This window comes from Mytilus edulis, chromosome 6, assembly GCF_963676685.1.
Source record: "Mytilus edulis chromosome 6, xbMytEdul2.2, whole genome shotgun sequence".
Taxonomy (NCBI): domain Eukaryota; kingdom Metazoa; phylum Mollusca; class Bivalvia; order Mytilida; family Mytilidae; genus Mytilus; species Mytilus edulis.
In genome coordinates this window covers 76217597-76243759 of record NC_092349.1, presented here as the reverse complement: position 1 = coordinate 76243759, position 26163 = coordinate 76217597, and the positions used below count along the sequence as shown (strand labels likewise).

The window sequence follows — 26163 nt, the reverse complement described above, 5'->3', positions numbered from 1 at the left end:
GTTTCTCTATTGTTTGTGCCACGGTAAATATATAAGTCTACTTTGAATAAAATTTACTAACTTAATTACTTACTTAGAGGTAAATTCGTCATTTTGAATTGAATCAATGATGATTTTATGAAATGATCCAATCTGTCTACCTAGACGTATAAATATTATCAAGGATTTGTATATTAAGACTTACTGTACAAATCCTTGATATTATACATAAATATCTGCATTCACCGTAAAAGGTGTCAGACCACCAATTACTCCCTCCAATTTAGAACGTATGTAAAAGTAGCCCTACTCTGACACAAAATAATGCTTTTGATGTCCTTGTTTACTTAAACTAACCAACAAATTTGCAGAAATGAAACTTTTGGTGAAAGAGAAATATATCTAGATCATTTTGAGCCAAAATTTACTTGTCTATGAGTTTGCATTAAAAATTGAGGATTAATGCGCTCCATAGTATACTAATTTTAGATTTCCAGAAAACCAGGTTCTTGTTTTGGAGAACCTCTGTTTGATGGTCTGTTATTTTGTTAGAAGGCTTTAAAGGTATGGTGAAAATTGGCATGTAGAAAGCTGATACATGTACAATTAAGGATATACCTGGTTTCTATGAAGTTAAACTTAAGGTAAAATATTTAGAAAGCTGTGAAAATTGCAAAATTTGGTTGAACAGATAGGGATTTTTAATTGGTGGTCTGACACCTAAAAGGCAAAGTAAATAGAAAGACTATCCGGAAAATATACCGTGGTGGACTCTAAGTTTAGAAAATTGATTTCCGGTCTATGAAGAAATGTCAGTTTTGCGATGTGGTATTTGTTCAGCTTTAACAGATGATGTAGTAACAACATTAAAAGACAATGGAATCCGATCTGTTGTAGATCTAATCACTCAAAATCTAGAAGACTTATCGCAGAAAACAAAATTGTCATACAAGGTTCAGATAATCATATTGTTTTCTGTTCTCTACGACTTTAGTCTGCCTCAACCAAATGTTATGAAACTTATATACTGCTTATTACCATAACATACAGATCAAGTTTGAATTCCGGTGGGATCAAGGATCAAGCCAACTCGCCCCAGGGCCACTGGCAAATCGCACCACTGACAAAATGCCCCACGTTTACTGACTCGCCCCTCTTTTGATAGATCGTCCCACATTGGTTTACCAACAATTACATGACCAACTAACTCTACTTTTAAAAACATGTTAAATCCCGTTATTTTTACTCCTTCCAGCAGGCCCCCACCTAAATGAAAACATACATGGGACCTATATATCTTATTCTAGTACACAGAATAAAAATGATTGGTTACTTTTGTCTTTGAATTAGGAGTAATTTAACAGTTAACAAGTAATCTGTGAAAACCAAATGTTACTTTCATATAGATATAAAAGAATGTCCATTCATTCATTAACAATAAGCATTAAAAGTATGTGCCATGCTTTTGTCAGTAAAATTAGTCAACATGGTCATAGCAGGTTTTGTTGTTCAAAAATTGATTGGTACACAACAACCCAATCAATTTTCAACAACAGTTTTGTTTATCATGTTTATCATCAGGTTTGAAAACAATAAAATTTTAGAAATATGATGGCTTGGTTTCGAAATCATATAAACACCCATGAATCTGAACTTATCTTTTAAAAGAGGGATTATAGACTATATAGTTATACTTACCAGGAAAAAAAAATGTCAAAAACTGTTGTTCAGTTAAGTTAACCACGTCAGTTATAACATTGATGTCACAGAAATAATGATACTACTTCTTTCTGCTTTAATATATGTTTATGTCTTTAGTTTATTTCAACCAAAAGAAAACCAATGAAAAAAAAAACATAATGTTTTTCTTAGGTTTTCATAGTTTTCATTTAATTTGAGAAGTCGAGTTGATCATGTTGATGGGCCTTAAATCAGTACAGTTTTATTCTTTTATTCATACGTGGGGTGAGTTGGAATATGTATATATTCTAATTTCAATGGGATTTTATCCATTTTCATGAGTGGGGCAAGTTGACATGACTAATTGCCAGTCAGGGCTATAACTCTATAGGGTTATTACAGAAAATAACTTGCATGTGTTATCACAGATAATTTTATGCATTGTCTACTCTTTAATACTTAAATTTTCTAAATCTGTAATACCATGAATACATGTAATAACATATATATATATTTGTTATTTGTAAAGAAAATCATAAATACTTTGGAATTACTGGGAAGTTTGCTGAGAACCTCATTACATGTACATGCTCTGATTATTATTTCTTACAAAAAATTAAAATATATTGTAACTAAGCATGATGAATGTCTGAGCAAATGCTTAGGAGTGATTTAAGGAAACTGTTATGACACCCTTTAATTATTACAGGCATATTTTTTCTGTAATAACATAGGTGTACGATGCATGATTGACAAACAATTAACTGTTTTATCTTTTATAGTTAATTATGATAAAGACAAAAGTAATAATTTCAATAGAACTTGCATACATTTTAACAAAAATAATGATGCATATTGTCCCTTTGAAACATGTAACATACATATATGTTATAACTGTTCTTTGATTTTTTAGTGCACAATAACAAATGTATCGTTAAGTATTATTTCTCTAATAACCCTATAGAGTTATATCCTTGACTGATTAAGTTTCAGTGTTGGATCCAGACGGGAGGAAGGGTATGTGTGTTGGTACCCACTTTTTTATTTGCCGCTTAATGCACTTGAATTAGGAAATGGTTGGAACCCCTCTTTATCCTGGACCCCCTTTTGAAAATGGCTGGATCTTGGGATTGAACTTAAACTACTTTCCTTTAATGTTCTTTTCATAATATTCATGTTTGATATTTCCCTTGACTTATATGCATGTTTTTAACAACACAGAAAATCAGAATTAAGCAGTGTTTATATTTAGTGTTTTTATAAATTTAGAAACACGTCAGAGGGAATTCCCCAGTTTTGATAAAAATGTGCGATTTCTCATGAATTCCGATAAATTTATTTCTGTAATATAAGAACTGAAGTAGAGTTTTTAGTGGAAGAAGACGTCAAGTCTTCTGAAGACTTAAGGGGCTGACCATTTGCATTGAGTCTCCGTATGCCGCATTCATTTCGTGTATTACAATTTCAAAACAACTTAAGATTCCTGACACCGATTTTTACACATGATTAGGCATCTGAATCATTTAACTTGTACATTATGATTGTAAAACAATCACTATCGTAAATATGACCCTTTTATTTATGTAAATTATTAGATTTCATCTCATCCACATGAACGTTATTTGTTTACTTGTAACAGGATGTTTTAACTGTAGATATTTGTATTACGCATGCGTGAATTTGGTATCGGGACAACTCGCCCTGTTTACAAGTTCGCCCTTGAAGTTACGAATTTGCAATCCTGCAGACAAGAAGATTTTGTTTTTATATAAATAAAAAGGATATATAAAGTGTTGTCTTTATTCATGGTTTTCCTTTGTCATGTGAATTAGATGCCTTTCGTAACATACATGTGAACCTCCCGTTTTCAGGGGTCTCCTCCCGTCCTCCCGTTTTAATAGGAGAAAAAAATCCCGTGTATGAAATATTTCATGAATGAAAATTTTCAGACGCCATATTTGATCATTTCTTACTACTGTACGGGTGTAATTGAGACCTGTGTTAAATTTTACCTGAACATCAACGAAGATGTATAATTATATGGCTTCACTTGACAGCTTGGGTGTCAAACATACTGGTAATCAACGATGTTTACCTCCGGCTAACTGCCGTTGTGTTATCAAAACGATGTGTATTGGGAATATTGAAATACTTTTTTGTTACTTCCCTTTGTTTTATCCTGTTTTCAGTTATTTTGCTTTTAAAAATGTAAATTGTAAAAAGACTATAAATGATTTATATTTTAATCAAATAATCATAAAATGATGTTGATTAAATGAAATTAAATGATTTTGGACAAATAAAAAAATTAAAATTTATAAATTATTTTAGCAATCTAGACCTCCTTTCAAGGATTAAATTGAAGTTTATATGATAAATTTGTTTATTACTAATTTGAAGTCACCATACAATATGTGCAACTAGACATATATTAGATTTGATGGTATTGTGTAAGCTAAGAAATAGCAAGACATTTTACACTGTTTTTAAGTCTTTTTAAGCTTTCTACAAATATATCTTTAGAAATGCTTAAAATCCATGCAGTACTAGTGTTAGTGTATGTTATTTTTTTAATTAATTTACGATGTTGCAAATATACATGTGGAGCTTATTTCTTTCTTATTTGTCTAAACATTTACAAATGATAAGGAGATGGAGACATGAACAAAAATATATACAGATAAGATATATAAATATAATGATTCATTTGCAAGCAGTGAACAATCATTTGTCAAAAACAAAACAAAACAAAACAAGAAACAGATTCTTCTTATTATTTTATTTTATTCAAATAGAGAGGCAATAAGGGAACTATAAACATTACAATTTGATGGAAATTTGAAGAAAAAACACATCATTTGGTTACATTTACGACAAAATTTATGTCGATAAAAAAACATGATGTTTTGACCATTCAGTACTTAATAGATGCATAGTTCTTGGGGAAAAGTTTCATCAAATAATATGAATATAAATGACTTTTTTTGTGCTCATTTTTTACAGTGGGTTGTGATGATCTTCCAGTTAGGTTACCCTCATTTGGAGTGTTGTTCCCAACCTGTTAAAGGTCCATCTTTGTGCATAATTCAAAATTGGAAATTTCAACAAGCATCTAATATTCTTAATCTGGAAAATAAACCCTGGTCTGCTAGCTTCATGTATATTTTTTCTACCGATTTAATATATAACTAGAATCATGCAAACAGACTTAAGGAAAAGGCATGTAAGTTCATCATACAAATATGACACTTTTTCTAGACAATCCAGATCTTGCAAAATACGTCGCTAAAATTGTAACCTTTAAAATTGTTGTTGTGCAGTAAAAACCCATATGGGAACTTTCAAAAGTTGGCGGGTATGTAACAAGTCTTACTATTTTTATGCTCCATTTATGGGCAATATGTTTTCTAGTCGGTCCGTCCGTCCTGCTTCTGGTTATAAAGTTTATGGTCGAGGTAGTTTTTGATGAAGTTGAAATCCAATCAACTTGAAACTTAGTACACATGTGTTCCTCTTGATATGATCTTCTTAATTTTACTGCCAAATTAAAGATTTTACCTAATTTTCATAGTCAACTGAACATAGAAAATGATTGTACGGATGGGAAATCCATGTACTTATGACCTTTTTTTGTTTGAAGAAAAAAAATACATTTTAACGATAATGGAACAAAGCAGCCTGGGTAAGTGGGGCTGCTTTTATGGTAATTCAAGTTACCTTTTATTCACCTTCTTCCACTTCAGAGCTATCAGCTCTTTGATTCTTATATGTCACCGTTATGAAACTGATATTTGATACTGTACTTCCATTAAGAAATAGAGAACCATCTAGGTCGTTTAATTAACATTCAAATAAGGTTCTGGCTCCAGGGTTTGTTTAGGTTATTATGCGTATGCGTATAGTTTTCTTGACTTCAAGGGGTATTAGATTGAATGGTTGCTTTGGATTCCCCTCTCAATTGATTAATTTATAACTCATGGGATCCTTTGTATGTATGTCTGCTATTGAGGGTTATTGTTGTTGCATTATTTTAAATCATGTGCATCATTTAAATTAAAACAAATGTAGTCCACATCGTAAAGATGTAACTACAACACCCCTTCAGGCGAAATGGAGTCTTCAATATAATAGTTTCGAGTTGTCTCCCTTCCGGAAGTTACTTCCGTTATTTCTGACGATACAACACGTCGAGAAAAATTAACTTGTTCTGTCGATAAACGTCGTATTATATCATGTATATTAAAAACGATTGCAATTTAATCCGAGGAATGTGTGCGGAAAGGAGTCATGAACACTGAACCAAAGGAAATTAAATATTTAAAGAGTTAGGAATGGGGTTCCTCCTAGAATTAATGTAGGAAAATAGGTGATAAGGCTCTCTGAGTCTCAGTGACTGCTGTGGAATTGATAGTACAAAAATAAAACACATTAGGCCCAAGTACATTGTTCATACACTTGTACCCAGGATTGGCTATTTTGTAACTATTCAGATTACGTAAATTACATTTTACATACATGTGCAGTTGAATTAGTTTTGAAAATAATAATATCCAGCTACATGTATACATGTGTCAATGAAAACAATGGCAATCGTATCCCTCAGAGCAATCTGCTCTTTGATTACCATTCTAGAGTTGGCACTTTTAAATAGGAAAAATGGCTGAATTTTTTGTTCCTGTTCTATAACTTTAGTTTTCCTAAACATGCTACACATGTAAACCAAATGGTATGAAACTTAAAAACAATGCATTTTTCAACAAAGATCAAGTTTGAAATTGGTGGTGTCATTGATACTGTTCTAGAGTCCCCTTTTCATATGGAAAAATGCTGAATTTTGTTTTTATTCGACTCCAAAAAAATTTTGGGATCGTATATTGGTATGATGTCGTCGTCTGCGTCGTCGTCGTCCGAAGACACATTGGTTTCCGGATAATAACTTTAGTTTAAGTGAATAGATCTTCATGAAATTTTTTCAGAAGGTTCAATACCACAAAAGGAAGGTTGGGATTGATTTGGGGGATGATGGTCCCAACCGATTAGGAATTAGGGGCCCAAAAGGGGCCCAAAACAAGCTTTTTTCTAGTTTCAAGACAATAACTTATGTGTAATTGTATGGATCTCTCTGAAATTGTACCACAATGTACCATATAACAAAGGGGAGGCTGGGATTAAGTTTTGGGTTAATTGCTCAAAATATGTAGGAATTAGGCGCAAAAAAAGGGCCAAAAAGAAGCATGATTCTAGTTTCCAAACAATCATGACAATAACTTGTGTTTAAGTGTATGGATCTCTCTGAAATTGTACTACAAGGTTCAATACTGCAATGGAAAGCATGGGATTGATTTTAAGGGTTATTGCTCCAAGGGGGATTTTTTGTTTACCATTTTTTGAAGGGCTTCCTTTTTTTTCAAAGAAGTTTCAAGAAGAACAGTATTGTGCAATAGATTTGTTAGATCTTTGACCACATTAATTTTGTGACAAAAACCTATATTATGTCAAAAATTTGATCACAATCCAAATTCAGACAGAATCAAGCTTGAATATTGTGACCAAATTTGCCCCAACTATTCAGGGTTCAACCACTGGGGTCGTATAAAGCTGCGCCCTGTGGAGCACCTGGTTATTCTCTAACATGTCTATAACATGTCTAACTAAAACTTGAATCAACCAAATGTCATTAAACTTGTACACAATGGTTATTACCACAAAACTAAAAATTAAGTACAAATTTTGGTAGTAAAATCATTGTTATTATCACTTATTCTAATGCAATTTTTATGTATTAATTTTTTTCATTGGCTAAAAGTTGCCATTGAATCCACAGTAGACCAGGTGTAATTAAGGAGGGACCTGCTATTGAATCAACAAATGTTCCATTATTACAATATTATTGAAAATAAAAACAACACCTACCTCGAATATGCAGTTGTAATGTAATTTTATCCTAATTTGAATCATAGAGGTAACATGTTTGATCTGACAGTCGCAAATCTCTGTTTTACTGTCTCCACCACGCGTTGCCAGTAAAACTGTATTTGCGACTGTCAAATCGAAAATTGACGGTGGCAAATCTTCAACTACAATACTGTTATTCCTTAATTGGAATTACAGTAACATATATATGTTTAACAATATATTATAGATTCTGATGAATTCATTTTTTCCTGCAGGATTTGGTAGCCATTGTAAATGTTTTGTTAGCACAGTATTCTACATTCCCTGTGACTGGTGAGGCATTGTACAACACTGTCCTTACATCTACCTCAATCTTACCTACAGCTTGTCAAGGGTAAGTTTATGTTTAAAGTAATCTATGTACATATATATATATATATATGCATAAAAATGTTATTAATTTACGTTCTGTAATCTGTTCTTTCTGGTTGTTGTCTCTTTGACATATTCCCCATTTTTTATCTTAATTTTAAAGTTTGAAATTTAAAACATTTTTTGAGAAACCTGTCTGATATAATTATATATTGTTGAAAGGTGTATGTTGGCCTCATGGTGTCCTTTGAATTTATTTCTTTTAAGGTTGCCATCTCTTAAAATATACCTTATCGCTAATCCTGACTGACCCGGCCGCTTGAACTTTTGACGCATGCAACAATCACTTTTCCATTGTGGCGTCAGATATTTTGTTTTATGATGTCAAAATTTTACGGGAACCTGTGTGATTTACAAGAAATGGCGGATAAATAGCGATAAGGTGTATACGGAAATGTGGTATAGTTGCCAATGAGACAACGTGAATAAGACAACTATTCATAAGAGATCAAAGGACAGGGATGTGAACATATATAAGGCAGTATAGTAAGCTATGAAATGGCCTGTTTGATCATTACAAGGCAGTTTAAAGGAAAACCAATGGCCTGAATAATGATAAAAGTGACAAATAGAAAACAAATAAGGCTGTTATCAACCAGGAAAAATCAATAAGACAAAAGGATCCTGACTTCAAACATGCACATAAAGAGTGAAGGGGCAAACAATTTTACCTGGTTCCCTTAAAACATACATGGTACTAAAGGATTGCATGTTGTAAATAAAGTACTCACTTACATTTAGTATTTTTGAAACTTGTACAATATAACATGTCAAAGTCCCATCTTAGTCTATTACTTCAAATTACAGTTGCCTCCCCTTGTCCATGTTTGTATACTAGTAATGAAACAATCCTTAGCATTACACAGGCTGAAGGATGCCTGTGGTATATTTGATTTATTGTTACACTTAATCTTGATATGATTTGATGTAGGTTTGATCAGATATTGGACGGTGGATTGTATACTGGAGAAGTTACAGAAATAGCAGGAGAAATAGCTTCAGGGAAAACGCAGGTTTGTATGTCAAATCTTAAATTATTAGATAGGCATTTTGGAACATGGTATAAATTACACTAAAAGTGTGTAACATCCTACCAACATGTAGAACTTTACACAAAATTTATCTAAAGTGTGTAACATCCTACTAACATGTAGAACTTGACACAAACTTTATCTAAAGTGTGTAACATCCTACCAACATGTAGAACTTTACACAAACTTTATCTAAAGTGTGTAACATTCTACCAACATGTAGAACTTTACACAAACTTTATCTAAAGTGTGTAACATTCTACCAACATGTAGAACTTTACACAAACTTTATCTAAAGTGTGTAACATTCTACCAACATGTAGAACTTTACACAAACTTTATCTAAAGTGTGTAACATTCTACCAACATGTAGAACTTTACACAAACTTTATCTAAAGTGTGTAACATCCTACAAATATGTAGAACTTTACACAACCTTTATCTAAAGTGTGTAACATTCTACCAACATGTAGAACTTTATACAAACTTTATCTAAAGTGTGTAACATTAAGCCAACATGTTTTCACGTAAGAAATGAGTTGTTAGATAAATATTAATGAAATAGAAACCTAAGTATAACACATACAGAGATCTAAACATCCGAAATAATGTCATCTATGAAATATTCACAGTGTGCTGATGACTTGTAAAAGAATTAAACATAAATGCTTATTAACGTATATATATTAACAAACCACTTTCAGAAATAGTATTGTTATTAATGCTATGAACATAATGATTAAGATGACAAATCTAGCTAAAAACATAGTCTTAAAAATGGGATAAACTAGATGTACAACTATTTACTCCTCTGTAATCTTATAGTTTAAATAAAAAACAATACAATAAATAGATAGTAGTTAAAAATCATAATGATTAAGATTAATTAATACTCATTCTAATGCAACAACATTTGTAACGTCTATTTTGATTGGATAACGTCACTAATTCTCATGTCATCAATTCACAAATGATGCTATGAAAACATAAGCCCATACACAAACAAGGTATGGCAGATTTTAAATGTATTATTAAACATTGTTTTCTATCAGTTTCAAGAGAATGGAGATGAAGATATTGAATTTTAAGCTCTGACCGCATCAATTGGTGATTTGATGGTCCCCAGTAAACTTAATTTGCGACCATCAAATCACCAATTGATTAAGATACAATATAGTTATCTCCTAATTTATTGTTACTCAAAGCAACTATTTTTTTTTTACTTTGAAACTATACCTATATATGTAAACCTGAAGAAATGTTTCCTGCTGCACTTATACTTCTGAAACATTTTGTTAAAAATTTTATAAACATTATGAATTGCCAGAATTTATAGCACTCATGTATATTCTTTTGTTTTAGATATGTTTAAGTATGACAGCATTAGTTATATGTCATTCTAAACAGAATGTTATGTTTGTGGATACGTCAGGTGGATTTTGTGCAGAGAGACTGGAGGAAATCTTACACACAAAATATCAACAGGGGGTGAGTAAAAATTGTGCTGAAGATATCATATTAATAGTCAAAAATCACCTACACCTGCTTGGACACCATATAGATTTACCTCATTATAATTATTGATTAACTTTTCAGCATTTTTAAGGCTATTATTAATTTAGATTGTGAAAATTGTTAGAAACCCCCTGTTTTTTGAACAATCAATTGCCCCTCTCCTTTTATCCTGGGGTTGTGAACCCTCCTTTTGAAAATGGCTGCAATCGCCCTTGATTAAAGACCATGAAATGACAAATGTAAAAAATTCAAACTAGAAACTTAAAGGTCTGATTACCGTAAGTACAAAACAATGAACAAAAAACTTATATGAGATACAGCAACAAACGACAACTACTGAATATTTGCTGGCGTCAAACACTACATTTAATATGTTCTTTTTTAATTGTTAGCACAACTCATGAAATACATATAGACATTTAGTTTATTTTGTAGGACAACCCTGATGTGTTTAGCCATATCCGATGCATCCAAACCTATGATATATACAGCCTGTTATCTGAGCTTCAACAAATAAAAGTAAACATTACACAACAGGTAATCAATATATATTCATTACAGAGTGTTAATTGCCTTAGACGTAAAAACTGTAGATATAACTTGAGAATGCTATTTTAAGGTTCTGGCTCAAAAATGGCCAAATCTGTCTTGAGACCTTGCAAACTGACATCTCAATTAAAAGGCCTAGCTAGGACATGTAAAATTTAAATATATTCAAAACCAATAATAAGATCAGTTCAGAACTTTATAGCTGGCTTTAAAGAGATCTGGTGACCTTGGGCAATTATTAAAAGTACCTTGTGACCTAAGGGGATTCCCTACTGAAGCCTTTAGGGATTTTAAAACTTGTAGCTGTAAACATTGTTAGAGTGTGCACTTACATAAGCCATGATAAGGTTGTTCATATAAGGTCAAGTAAGCTTTTCTCATCACTTGTCGTCCGTAAACTTTTACAAAAATCTTTTCCTCCTTAACTACTGGGCAAAATTTTACCAAACTTGGCCACAATCATCCTTGGGGTATCTAGTTTAAAAAATGTGTCCGATTACCTGGCCATCAAACCAAGATGGCCACCATGGCTAAAAATAGAACACAGGGGTAAAATGTATATTTTGGCTTATATCTTTAAAACCAAAGCATTTAGAGCAAATCGGACTAGGTAGAATTGTTGATTAGGTCAAGATCTATCTGCCATGAAATTTTCAGAAGAATCGGACAACTTGTTGTGGGGTTGCTGCCCTTGAATTGGTCATTTTAAGAAAAATTTGCAGTTTTTGGTTATTATCTTGAATGCTATCATAATAGATAGAGATAAACTGTAAACAGCAATAATGTTCAGCAAAATAAGACCTACAAATAAGTCAACATGACCAAAATTGCCAGTCAATCCCTTAAGGAGTTATTGCCCTTTATAGTCAATTTTAACAACTTTTTTGTCATTTTTAACTGGATTTTTGTGACAAAAATGTCTGTTGACAATTAATATTGAGTCACATGGGTTATGTTCTTCTCATATATGTTATGATGGTATGATACTAAACCCCTAACGGGACGGATTGTGCCTGATGTTCATATGATGAAATCATAATCTTTCAGTCAGTTTAATTGAAGTCTGGAGCTGGCATGTCAGTTAACTGCTAGTAGTCTGTTGTTATTTATGTATTATTGTCATTTTGTTTATTTTCTTTGGTTACATCTTCTGACATCAGACTAGGATTTCTCTTGAACTGAATTTTAATGTGCGTATTGTTATGCGTTTACTTTACTACATTGGTTAGAGGTATAGGGGGAGGGTTGAGATCTCACAAACATGTTTAACCCTGCCGCATTTTTGCGCCTGTCCCAAGTCAGGAGCCTCTGGCCTTTGTTAGTCTTGTATTATTTTAATTTTAGTTTCTTGTGTACAATTTGGAAATTAGTATGGCGTTCATTATCACTGGACTAGTATATATTTGTTTAGGGGCCAGCTGAAGGACGCCTCCGGGTGCGGGAATTTCTCGCTACATTGAAGACCTGTTGGTGACCCTCTGCTGTTGTTTTTTATTTGGATGGGTTGTTGTCTCTTTGACATATTCCCCATTTCCATTCTCAATTTTATGTTATTGATTTGGGGATGTACGGCGGGTGGCCAGGCGGCAATCAAATGTTGTCCGTGCATTAACTCATAAACCGTTCAACCAAAGCTTTTAAATTTTAATATGTTATTACTGACAACTATACGAAGGTCAAGTTCAATAATGGCGATTTTGACTTTTACCGTGCAGGAGTTATATATGGTTCTTGAAAGATTGAAAAATGGAGTTTCCAGTCGTGTCCGTGCATTTATGCATGAACTGTCATACCAAAGCTTCCCAAATTTTAATATGCTGTTACTGATGACAGAATGGAGGTCATGTTCAATAATGACGATTTTGACTTTTACCGTTCAGGAGTTATGGTTCTTGAAAGATTGAAAAATGGAGTTTCCAGTCGTGTCCGTGCATTTATGCATGAACTGTTCTACCAAAGCTTCCGAAATTTTAATATGCTGTTACTGATGTCAAAATGGAGGTCAAATTTAATAATGACGATTTTGACTTTTACCGTTCAGGAGTTATGGTTCTTGAAAGATTGAAAAATGGTGTTTCCCGTCGTGTCCGTGCATTTTCTCATGAACCATTCAACCAAAGCTTTTGAAATTTTAATATGTTGTTACTGATGATAAAATAGAGGTCTAGTTCAATAATGACGATTTTGACTTTTACCGTTCAGGAGTTATGGTTCTTGAAAGATCGTTAAATGGTGTTTCCATTCACGTTGTTGCATTTACTCATGAACCATTCAATCTAAGCTTTTCAAATTTTAATATGTTGATACTGATGACAAAATGGAGGTCAAATTTGATATTTACTATTTTCACTTTCACCATTCATCAGTAATGGTTCTTGTGATATTGCCAGGACACAAATAAATGTTAATAAATCCGGTTTGCTGTCGTTGTGACAGCCTCTTGTTTGTAACTTGTACAAAAATCTTCTTCTCTGAAACTACTGGGCCAAATTTAAACTAACTTGGCCAGAATTGTAATTGTGGTATATAGTTTAAAAATTGTGTCTGATGACCCCACCTACCAAACAAAATGGCCGACATGGCTAAAATTAGAACATAAGGGTAAAATGCAGTTTTTGCTTTCTATCTTTGAAACTAAGACATTTAGGGCGAATCTGTCAAGATTTAAATGTCCATCAGAATAAAATCTATACCCTCGCAAATTTTCAGATGAATCTTACAACCCGTTGTTGGGTTGCTGCCCTAAAATTGGTAATTTTAAGGAAATTTTGCAGTTTTTAGTTATTATCTTGAATACTATTATAGGTAGAGATAAACTGTAAACAGCAATAATGTTCAGCCAAGTAAGATCTACAAATAAGTCAACATGACCAAAATTGTCGGTCAACCCCTTAAGGAGTTATTGCCCTTTGTAGTCAATTTTAACAACTTTTTCGTCATTTTTTGTAACTTGTACAAAAATCTTCTTCTCTGAAACTACTGGGCCAAATGTAAACTAACTTAGCCACAATCATAATTGTGGTATATAGTTTAATGCCTCTCCGATGACCCCACCTACCAAACAAAATAGCCAACATGGCTAAAATTAGAACATAGTGGTAAAATGCAGTTTTTGTTTTATATCTTTGAAACTAAGACATTTAGGGCAAATCTTTCAAGATTTAAATGTCCATCAGAATAAGATCTCAGATCCCCTCACAAATTTTCAGATGAATCCTACAACCTGTTGTTGGGTTGCTGCCCTAAAATTGGTAATTTTAAGGAAATTTTGCAGTTTTTGGTTATTATCTTGAATACTATTAAAGATAGAGATAAACTGTAATCAGCAATAATGTTCAGCAAAGTAAGATCTACAAATAAGTCAACATGACAAAAATTGTCAGAGAACCCCTTAAGAAGTTATTGTCCTTTAAATTATAATCAATATTGAACAAGTTTTCGTCATTTTTGTAACTTGTACAAAATCTTCTTTTCTAAAACTATGGGCCAAATTTAACCAAACTTGGCCACAATCATTACTAGAGTATCTATTTTAAAAAAGTGTCTAATGAGTACTGACCCCACCTACCAACCAAGATGGACGACATCAGTAAATACAGAAACAGGTGAGCGACACAGGCTCTTGAGAGCCTCTAGTTTAAAGATACCAATAAAAGAAGGTTGTCCTTGAATTAAAGGACATAGACAAAAAAAGGAGAGGGGATTAAAATACTGACAATTCTAAGTGAAAAACAATTTCAATCATTAATTGAAATGAAATTTTCTTAAATATATCTTTAACCTTGCACAAGAACAGGGCTTGCTGCTTGCACAACTTATTGGTACTATTTTTGACTTCATTTATTTGGTCATCAAAACTAGTATCAAGTTGCACTGGACTCTCAATAGCTGTCCTCAGTCAATTTAAAAAAAAAATTAGGCAAAGGTCAAGTTAAGATGAAATACTTTTTTTATGAAACAAGTCTTAATTTCATGTTTATTTTTCAGTCTGATCCCTTTTATGCTTGCTTGAAACTGATTATAATTGACAATGTTGCATCAGTGATTTACCCAATACTTGGTGGAAACCAGTTAGATGGTAGGTTGATAATAATTACTGATTTATCCAATATTTGGTGGAAACCAGTTAGATGGTAGGTAATAAGTATTTCCCATTTCCATTCTCAACTTTAGTGATTTACTCAATACTTGGTTGAAACCAGTTGGATGGTAGTTGTACAGTACTTGCAACCTTAGGCGTTACTGTTTGACGTGAACTTGACTGATCGGTGAATGATCGGTGACGGATGTTTGACTGATCGATGAGTGATCGGTGATCGGTGACCCATAGGATCCGTCAGATAAGTCAAATAACCTATGTGAGAGTTACCCTGACAACTGTCACCAATCGATCAGTAAATTAAATTTATGCACGGATCGGACAGATACATATATATTTAAAATTCTTATGTAAACCGAACTCCACAGTGTTTACAATCGATGAACGCAGACCTCTACGAAGACACCTTAATTTACACGTTATAATTTGTAATAAAATTAGTTGCAATACAAAAGTAAAAATAGTTCAACAGAATAAGATGCTTAGAGCGTTAAATTGTTTGTGTTGATTAATATTTTCGTATTAAATTTTATAAACATCAGAGACATATAATACATAAAAGAGGGACGAAAGATACCAAAGGGACAGTCAAACTCATAAATCTAAAACAAACTGACAACTCCATGGCTAAAAATGAAAAAGACAAACAGAAAAACAATAGTACACACGACACAACATAGAAAACTAAAGAATAAACAACACGAACCCCACCAAAACTAGGGGTGATCTCAGGTGCTCCGGAAGGGTAAGCAGATCCTGCTCCACATGTGGCACCCGTCGTGTTGCTTATGTGATTACAAATCCGGTAAATAGTCTAATTCGGTAGGTCATATATATGAAAGGGAAGGGGATTGTAGTTACGACGTAAGGAACATATCCGATATCATTTGTGAAACGGTTATTCCATAACGGTCAACCAACTCGTGATGGCGTCCGTAAAATTTACGAAGGGATGATTTCAACTTCACTATTTGGAACTCTTGGTTTAATAGCTTCCTTGTGAGCAGCAAACCTCTATCAAGAAAATCATGATAGGAAATGCAAGCACAATTGTATTATATGACTCTGTTAACATGAACTTATTTCTACGAAAATGGTTATTGTTGACCGCCATTGGATTTTTGAACTTTTAATAGTTTCGAATAGGTTGTTTTTTTCATGAAATTAAAAGAATGTCAAAGAAATGATATTAAAAGTGTGTTGCCATTGTTTAGAATTACCAAAATTAATGTTCTTTTTATCAAATATTGAACTATATTATTTATATAATGAGAATTAGAATACTTAAACTTTTATTTTTGTGGAATACATGTAAGAATGCAGTTATTGATTTATTTTGATGCATATTATTAACTGTAATATGATTTCAGTACTTTTTGTACATAATAATTGGCTGTTCTTCATAAAATAATCTTACTTTAAGGAAAAAGATATTAAATTTTTGTACGCGTTACCTAAAATGCAAATATTTCTTCATTTTACTGAAAATTATTGACCGCCATTGGATTTTTGTACTTTTTATAGTTTAGAATAGTTTTTTTTTCATAAAATTAAAAGAATGGCAGAGAAATCATATTGAAATTTTATTCGCATTGTTAAAAATAACCAAAATTATTCTTCTTTTTATTAAAAATGATACTATTTTATTTGAAATCAGTTATTTTTACCATCTAGAGACAAGTCTTCTAATCAGAATTGAGATATAGTGAGAATTAAAATACTTAAACTTTTACTTTTGTGGAATAAGAATGTACTTATTGATTAATTTTGATACAAATTATTAACCGTCATATGATTTCAGTACTTTTTGTACATCATGATTGGCTGTTCTTCATAGAATAATCTGACTTTCAGGAAAAAGATATAAAATTTTTGTACGCATTGCCTAAAATGCAAATATTGTTTCATTTTACTGAAAATTATTGACCTCCATTGGATTTTTATACTTTTTATAGTTGAGAATAGTTTTTTTCATAAAATTAAAATAATATCAGAAAAATCATACTAAAATTTTGTTCGCATTGTTTAAAATAATCACAATTATTCTTCTTTTTATCAAAAATGATACTATTTTATTTGAAATCAGTTATTTTTACCATTTTGAGACAAGTCTACTAATCAGAATCGAGATATAATGAGAATTAAAATACTTAAACTTTTATTTTTGTAGAATAAGAATGTAGTTATTGATTTATTTTGATACAAATTATTAACCGTCATATGATTTCAGTACTTTTTGTACATCATGATTGGCTGTTCTTCATAAAATATGCTTACTTTTAAGAAAAAGATATAAAATTTTTGTACGCGTTTCCTAAAATGCAAATATTGTTTCATTTTACTGAAAATTATTGACCTCCATTGGATTTTTATACTTTTTATAGTTGAGAATAGTTTTTTTTCATAAATTAAAAATTATATCAGAAAAGTCATACTAAAATTTTGTTCGCATTGTTTAAAATAATCAAAATTATTCTTCTTTTTATCAAAAATGATACTATTTCATTTGAAATCAGTTATTTTCTACCATCTTGAGACAAGTCTTCTAATCAGAATTCAGATATAATGAGAATTAAAATACTTAAACTTTTACTTTTGTGGAATAAGAATGTACTTATTGATTTATTTTGATACAAATTATTAACTGTCATATGATTTCAGTACTTTTTGAACATCAGGATTGGTTGTTCCTCATAAAATAATCTTACTTGAAGGAAAAAGATATTAAATTTTGTACGCGTTGCCTAAAATGCAAATATTGTTTCATTTTACTGAAAATTATTGACCGCCATTGGATTTTTGTACTTTTTATAGTTGAGAATAGTTTTTTTTATAAAATTAAAATAATATCAGAAAAATCATACTAAAATTTTGTTTGCATTGTTTAAAGTAATCAAAATTCTTCTTCTTTTTATCAGAAATGATACTGTTTTATTTGAAATCAGTTATTTTTACCATCTTGAGACAAGTCTTCTAATCAGAATTTAAATATAATGAGAATTAAGATACTTAAACTTTTATTTTTGTGGAATAAGAATGCAGTTATTGATTTATTTTGATACAAATTATTAACCGTCATATGATTTCAGTACTTTTTGTACATCATGATTGGCTGTTCTTCATAGAATAATCTGACTTTCAGGAAAAAGATATAAAATTTTTGTACGCATTGCCTAAAATGCAAATATTGTTTCATTTTACTGAAAATTATTGACCTCCATTGGATTTTTATACTTTTTATAGTTGAGAATAGTTTTTTTCATAAAATTAAAATAATATCAGAAAAATCATACTAAAATTTTGTTCGCATTGTTTAAAATAATCACAATTATTCTTCTTTTTATCAAAAATGATACTATTTTATTTGAAATCAGTTATTTTTACCATTTTGAGACAAGTCTACTAATCAGAATCGAGATATAATGAGAATTAAAATACTTAAACTTTTATTTTTGTAGAATAAGAATGTAGTTATTGATTTATTTTGATACAAATAATTAACTGTCATATGATTTCAGTACTTTTTGTACATCATGATTGGCTGTTCTTCATAAAATATGCTTACTTTTAAGAAAAAGATATAAAATTTTTGTACGCGTTTCCTAAAATGCAAATATTGTTTCATTTTACTGAAAATTATTGACCACCATTGGATTTTTATACTTTTTATAGTTGAGAATAGTTTTTTTTCATAAATTTAAAATTATATCAGAAAAGTCTTACTAAAATTTTGTTCGCATTGTTTAAAATAATCAAAATTATTCTTCTTTTTATCAAAAATGATACTATTTTATTTGAAATCAGTTATTTTCTACCATCTTGAGACAAGTCTTCTAATCAGAATTCAGATATAATGAGAATTAAAATACTTAAACTTTTACTTTTGTGGAATAAGAATGTACTTATTGATTTATTTTGATACAAATTATTAACTGTCATATGATTTCAGTACTTTTTGAACATCAGGATTGGTTGTTCCTCATAAAATAATCTTACTTAAGGAAAAAGATATTAAATTTTGTACGCGTTACCTAAAATGCAAATATTGTTTCATTTTACTGAAAATTATTGACCGCCATTGGATTTTTGTACTTTTTATAGTTGAGAATAGTTTTTTTTATAAAATTAAAATAATATCAGAAAAATCATACTAAAATTTTGTTTGCATTGTTTAAAGTAATCAAAATTCTTCTTCTTTTTATCAGAAATGATACTGTTTTATTTGAAATCAGTTATTTTTACCATCTTGAGACAAGTCTTCTAATCAGAATTTAAATATAATGAGAATTAAGATACTTAAACTTTTATTTTTGTGGAATAAGAATGCAGTTATTGATTTATTTTGATACAAATTATTAACCGTCATATGATTTCAGTACTTTTTGTACATTATGATTGGTTGTTCTTCATAGAATAATCTGACTTTCAGGAAAAAGATATAAAATTTTTGTACGCATTGCCTAAAATGCAAATATTGTTTCATTTTACTGAAAATTATTGACCTCCATTGGATTTTTATACTTTTTATAGTTGAGAATAGTTTTTTTCATAAAATTAAAATAATATCAGAAAAATCATACTAAAATTTTGTTCGCATTGTTTAAAATAATCACAATTATTCTTCTTTTTATCAAAAATGATACTATTTTATTTGAAATCAGTTATTTTTACCATTTTGAGACAAGTCTACTAATCAGAATCGAGATATAATGAGAATTAAAATACTTAAACTTTTATTGTTGTAGAATAAGAATGTAGTTATTGATTTATTTTGATACAAATAATTAACCGTCATATGATTTCAGTACTTTTTGTACATCATGATTGGCTGTTCTTCATAAAATATGCTTACTTTTAAGAAAAAGATATAAAATTTTTGTACGCGTTTCCTAAAATGCAAATATTGTTTCATTTTACTGAAAATTATTGACCACCATTGGATTTTTATACTTTTTATAGTTGAGAATAGTTTTTTTTCATAAATTTAAAATTATATCAGAAAAGTCATACTAAAATTTTGTTCGCATTGTTTAAAATAATCAAAATTATTCTTCTTTTTATCAAAAATGATACTATTTCATTTGAAATCAGTTATTTTCTACCATCTTGAGACAAGTCTTTTAATCAGAATTCAGATATAATGAGAATTAAAATACTTAAACTTTTACTTTTGTGGAATAAGAATGTACTTATTGATTTATTTTGATACAAATTATTAACTGTCATATGATTTCAGTACTTTTTGAACATCAGGATTGGTTGTTCCTCATAAAATAATCTTACTTGAAGGAAAAAGATATTAAATTTTGTACGCGTTGCCTAAAATGCAAATATTGTTTCATTTTACTGAAAATTATTGGCCGCCATTGGATTTTTGTACTTTTTATAGTTGAGAATAGTTTTTTTCATAAAATTAAAATAATATCAGAAAAATCATACTAAAATTTTGTTCGCATTGTTTAAAATAATCACAATTATTCTTCTTTTTATCAAAAATGATACTATTTTATTTGAAATCAGTTATTTTTACCATTTTGAGACAAGTCTACTAATCAGAATCGAGATATAATGAGAATTAAAATACTTAAACTTTTATTTTTGTAGAATAAGAATGTAGTTATTGATTTATTTTGATACAAATAATTAACCGTCATATGATTTCAGTACTTTTTGTACATCATGATTGGCTGTTCTTCATAAAACATGCTTACTTTAAGGAAAAAGATATTAAATTTTTGTACGCGTTACCTAAAATGCAAATATTTCTTCATTTTACTGAAAATTATTGACCGCCATTGGATTTTGTACTTTTTATAGTTTAAAATAGTTTTTTTGTTCATAAAATTAAAGGAATGTCAGAGAAATCATACTTAACTTTTATTCGCATTGTTTAGAATAACCAAAATTATTCTTCTTTTTATTAAAGATGATACTATTTTATTTGAAATCAGTTATTCTACCATCTTGAGACAAGTCTGCTTATTACATTTTTTCAATAACTGATTCTTTCATTTTGTTTTTCCCGAGAATGTTTGGAAAATAATAAAATAAAAATCGCGATGTAGACAGCATTTTAGAACTCACCGGTTGTGAAAATATATAACCTAAATAAAACGAAAAAGACCATTCTTTAATGATGATATTTTAATTTAGGTTTTATCTGTACATTTCTTTTCATTTCAATTCATAAAACTTTGCTAAATAATTAATAAACAAAATGTATCATTGAACGTTCGATTTTCAAGAATCGCCATTTTAATTAGATTAAACGAAACTAAGATTCCGTAATTTTTATTAGGTTATCATGTGACGTATTAAAGTTCAATCCGTCATCAAGGTCGATCGGTACTATCCATCCGATCAGTCAATTACTTTTTTGTATAAGTCAGACGGATTGCTGACGTGAGTTTGACGCGAACTTGACTGATCGGTGACTGATCGATGACCGCTGATTGATCGCTGAAATAGTAACGCCTAAGGTTGCAAGTACTGTATACTATTCATTGATATATCCATACTTGGTGGAAATAAGTTAGATTCTCAGCAAATTGATTTCAGTAATTTACCCAATACTTGTTGGAAACCAGTTAATTGGTAGGAAGCTGATATTTATGAATTTACCAAATACTTGGTTGATCAGTTAGACAAAAGTAAAATCACAAAAATACTGAAATCCTGGCAAAATCAAAAGATAAAACACATCAAACTAATGGATAACAACAGTTGACCTGTTATATTCCTGACCGAGTACAGGAATTTTCTTGTGTAGAAAATTGTGGATTGAACCTGATTTTATAGCTAGCTAAACTTCTCACTTGTATGACAGTCACATCTAATTCCATTATATGAGATTGTAGGTAAACAGTATTCATTGATTTACCAGATACTTAGTTGAAACCAGTTAGATGGTAGGTAAATAGTATTCATTGATTTACCAGATACTTAGTTGAAACCAGTTAGGTGGTAGGTATATAAATAGTATTCAGTGATTTACCAGATACTTAGTTGAAACCAGTTAGGTGGTAGGTAAATAGTATTCAGTGATTTACCAGATACTTAGTTGAAACCAGTTAGGTGGTAGGTAAATAGTATTCAGTGATTTACCAGATACTTAGTTGAAACCAGTTAGGTGGTAGGTAAATAGTAATCAGTGATTAACCCACTACTTGGTGGTAACCAGTTAAATGGTAGGTGTAAAGTATTCATTAATTTACCCAATACCTGTTTGACAAAAGTTAGATGGTAGGTTGTTGGTATTCATTGATGTACATTATACTTTCTCATAATGAAAAGCAATAATACATATTCTGGAACAGCTCTTTAATTTAATCACCAGATATTTTCCATTTCTATTATTTATTTTTAAATTCATATAAATACATAATATTATTGTTTACAGGTCATGGATTAATTACACAGTTGTCACAGCTCCTAAAACTATTGGCTGTTGATTATTCATTGGCTGTATTGGTAAGTCTTAAATAATTTTTATTTGAAATGGTGAGATTTGATTATTTCCCTTTGGAAATTATTCATTAACAAACAAGCAGGGAAATATTCGTTGCTTAATTTTTTTTATTTCCACACTAAAGGTACTTTTGGGATCATTTTACTCTTGTTTTATATATTCTTTTATCATTTTTTTGGGAAACTTATTATGATTTTTTTATAGTTAGTCCAGATCTTCAACAAGTGATTTCACCGGAAATACCATTAATTATGGAAACCCCCTCAGCATAAATTTAATTACTTTATTTCCTATTGTATATGTAAACTAGCAATTAAGGAAAATCTAACAAAATAAATTTAATATCACTAGCTTGCAGAGATTTTCACTTGTTTGAGGTTATTTTGCTTTAATTTGCTTTAGTGGTTTACATTAATTTAATTCTAGGTGAGCAATAATGTTGTAGTAAGTGATGGAGAAAAGAAGGCAAGTTTAGGCAAAGTGTGGTCACATGTACCACACACAAGAGTATTGGTGTCAAGTATGGGAGACCAAAGGAGACAACTCATATTAGTCAAAAGTTCTAGATCAGTAAGTGTACACATTCATGTATCAAAAATTGTTATGTTTTTACAAAAAAATATAAATGCATATGTTTTTATATAAACCAGGTCATCTGTTTTCCAAATTTTGTACACATTGCAGTTGCTTTAATTATTCAGCCATGATAATTTTAAATACTTGATTCTCACTTTTAGTCATTATATTTATGACATTGAAACATCAGCAACAAATCAAAATGTTGAATTATGCACTTTTGAAAAAGAATTTATGATAGACCCAGTGCATTGATATTTGGTTTACTGTTTCAACTTATAATGATCATAAAAGCATTAATTTTAATTTCAAGAAAAATCTGAAGCAATAAAACAGTTACAAATTAATTATTATAATTTAGGCTTCAATTAAAAATGAAAGCACACACAACAAAATAAATTTTTCTGCTTAGACTGCAAAATTAGAATTGATTTTGTTTTTAATTTCAGAAAACTGGACAGACTGCTAATTTTATTATCTGTGAAAAAGGGTGTGTAGATCCAGGATGAAGTTGCTGAATGGTGCTGGATCAACATCTATAATGAATCTCGTGAAGGTTCATCAAGTGTGAGAGCAATGATTTGACTTGATCAGAAGTGCAGTCTGATGTGAATATTGGGAAATAAAAAGTTTCAATTCAATATCAAAATTGTTTTGAAAGTTTTATCTCGCCTGCTCAAAGGTTTTTGAAAAAGATTTTGCTTTTCTGGTGAGTTTGTTGAAGGCAGTAGAGGATGTAAACCGGTTTTATTTTTGAAATAAAATTTAGTAAAAATTTATTCATTTTGATATTGCTTTATTAATGAATTGTTTTGAGGATAAGTTTCTTAAAACATTGTTGTGACGTCATTCTATTGTTGTACCAGTTCTTTATTTTAGTAATTTTTGGGATTACGATTCAGTGTCATCTGTTTGAGATTTTTTGGTGAATGCTACAATAATAAGGTTTTCCTACAAGAGGTCTATCATACTGATAATTATTTAGCAGTAATTATGTTAATTTAGGATGTAATGACAGGAATTCATGAGCTATATGCCTCAGGCTTTCTTGAAAAAATATCAATGACAATGTAAACAGGAACAAAACATTGACACGAATGATGCTCTCTTCTATGTTATAGTTATATATGGGTATCAGGTCCATTCGCCCTAATAACATGAATAACATGTTCGCCTTAGGTCCGTTCGCCCGTAGAAAATGCTATTCAGGTCATTGAAGTTAGATAAACTTATTTAGATATTTATATGGTACCGTATATATTTTGAAATTTAGGAAAAGGTATGGAATTATTTAAAAGTTTATGGCTTTTTTTGGATTGTTAATTGTTCAAAGACATAATAATTCTCACTGATTGTTGTGATACTTGTCTTTTGATGGATTAATAATAAAAACAAACATTTTTTCTTTACTAACTAATTACAGAATGGACTGTTATCGGCTTATATCCTTTACATAAGTTACCATTCACAAACCAAACACAAAATAGACCACACCCTGTTTTGGTAGGGTCCTTTTTTTGCATTTTGTCATAGGTATATGGTCTCTTTTTTTCTTGTGAGCTTTGAGTTTTCCTTTGGTATCTTTAACATCAATTTTATGTAAAACATGGACGAGTCATACATTTATATGCCTTCAACAAAATGTTTATGAATTGTGACCATGTATCAGATGCATATGGACTTATCCTAAAGGACACCTCCGGGTGTTGGAGTTTCTGGCTACATTGAAGACCCATTGGTGGCCTTGGGCTGTTATCTGCTTTTTGGTAGAGTTGTTGTCTCTTTGACACATTGTCTGTTTTCATTCTCAATTTATCATCCTAAAGAAGACGTAGGTATAAGATATCAGCATCACTTTGGGGTCATACTGGAATATAGAGATCATAACTCTTATGAAAAAATATAAAGAATATATGTTTATGATACCATACCAATAACACTAAATGTTGTACAACCATAAATAAAATGACTGGACGGTATGCGTCAATCATAGACAGATGCCCAACGACACAAAATACAAAGGCCACTTGGAGATCAACATACAGTGTCCAACATAAACATGTCTTCACCAAATGGCAATCTTTAATTGTCTCCAATCCAGAAAAGCTTTGAATGAATTTAACTGACTAACAAAAAAAGATATGCAAATATATGAAAGTTCCAAAATTTTTTAAAATACAACCACAGAAGAGACACTTGTAGGTGTGAAGGGTTAATACCTGGATAAAAATAAAACATATTCATGGAGCAATATTTACCTAATATTCTTTACACCAAATCTGTCCTTTATGAGTTTTTACCATTAAAAGATAATTTCTATTAGTTTAACCTACATGCATGTATAATCGTGAAAACTTTAATAGATATAGAATAAGAGTTTCATGTATTTGGTTTTGATGTTATATTTGTTATTCTCATAGGATTTTATCTAATGCTTAGTCTGTTTCTGTGTGTATGTGTTACATTTTAATGTTGTGTCGTTGTTCTCCTCTTATATTAAATGCGTTTCCCTCAGTTTTAGTTTATTACCCCGATTTTGTTTTTTGTCCAAGGATTTATGAGTTGTAACAGCGGTATATTACTGTTGCCTTTATTTAAACTAGAACACAACCGCGAAATCGCGGGCATGTACATCTTTTAAACTGTTGTAGGATGAATTTTTGTAAAAGATATTATGACTGGAGAATTTCATATAAGGTATCAAAAGCCCTCTCCTTATTTTCCAAAGTCCGTTATGTGTTTCCTTTCTGTTAAATTCAATTATTTTTCGTGTTTCCGGCCTTATACCACATTATTATTCTTCCCCTTTGCTACAATGCATTTTTGATAAAAGTCAAATTAAATTAAAAATTTGCACTGCTTTAAACATGAAATAAATGAAACTGCTTATAGACCATTATTAATGTAATAAAATCATTAATGTGCTTCTAGGACAATCC

The 26163-nt window shown here is 30.5% G+C and overlaps 1 protein-coding gene across 1 annotated transcript; it reads left to right on the top strand.

The window, feature by feature from the left end:
- The first annotated feature begins 755 nt into the window (after positions 1-755).
- Positions 756-24003, top strand: LOC139528452 (DNA repair protein RAD51 homolog 4-like). The gene is made up of 9 exons (XM_071324430.1): positions 756-932; positions 7830-7948; positions 8918-8999; positions 10380-10505; positions 10968-11069; positions 15069-15159; positions 22580-22650; positions 23075-23218; positions 23674-24003. Exons 1-9 carry the CDS (start codon positions 789-791, stop codon positions 23731-23733), a joined length of 939 nt encoding a protein of 312 aa, XP_071180531.1. The 5' UTR covers positions 756-788; the 3' UTR covers positions 23734-24003.
- Positions 24004-26163: the final 2160 nt, after the last annotated feature.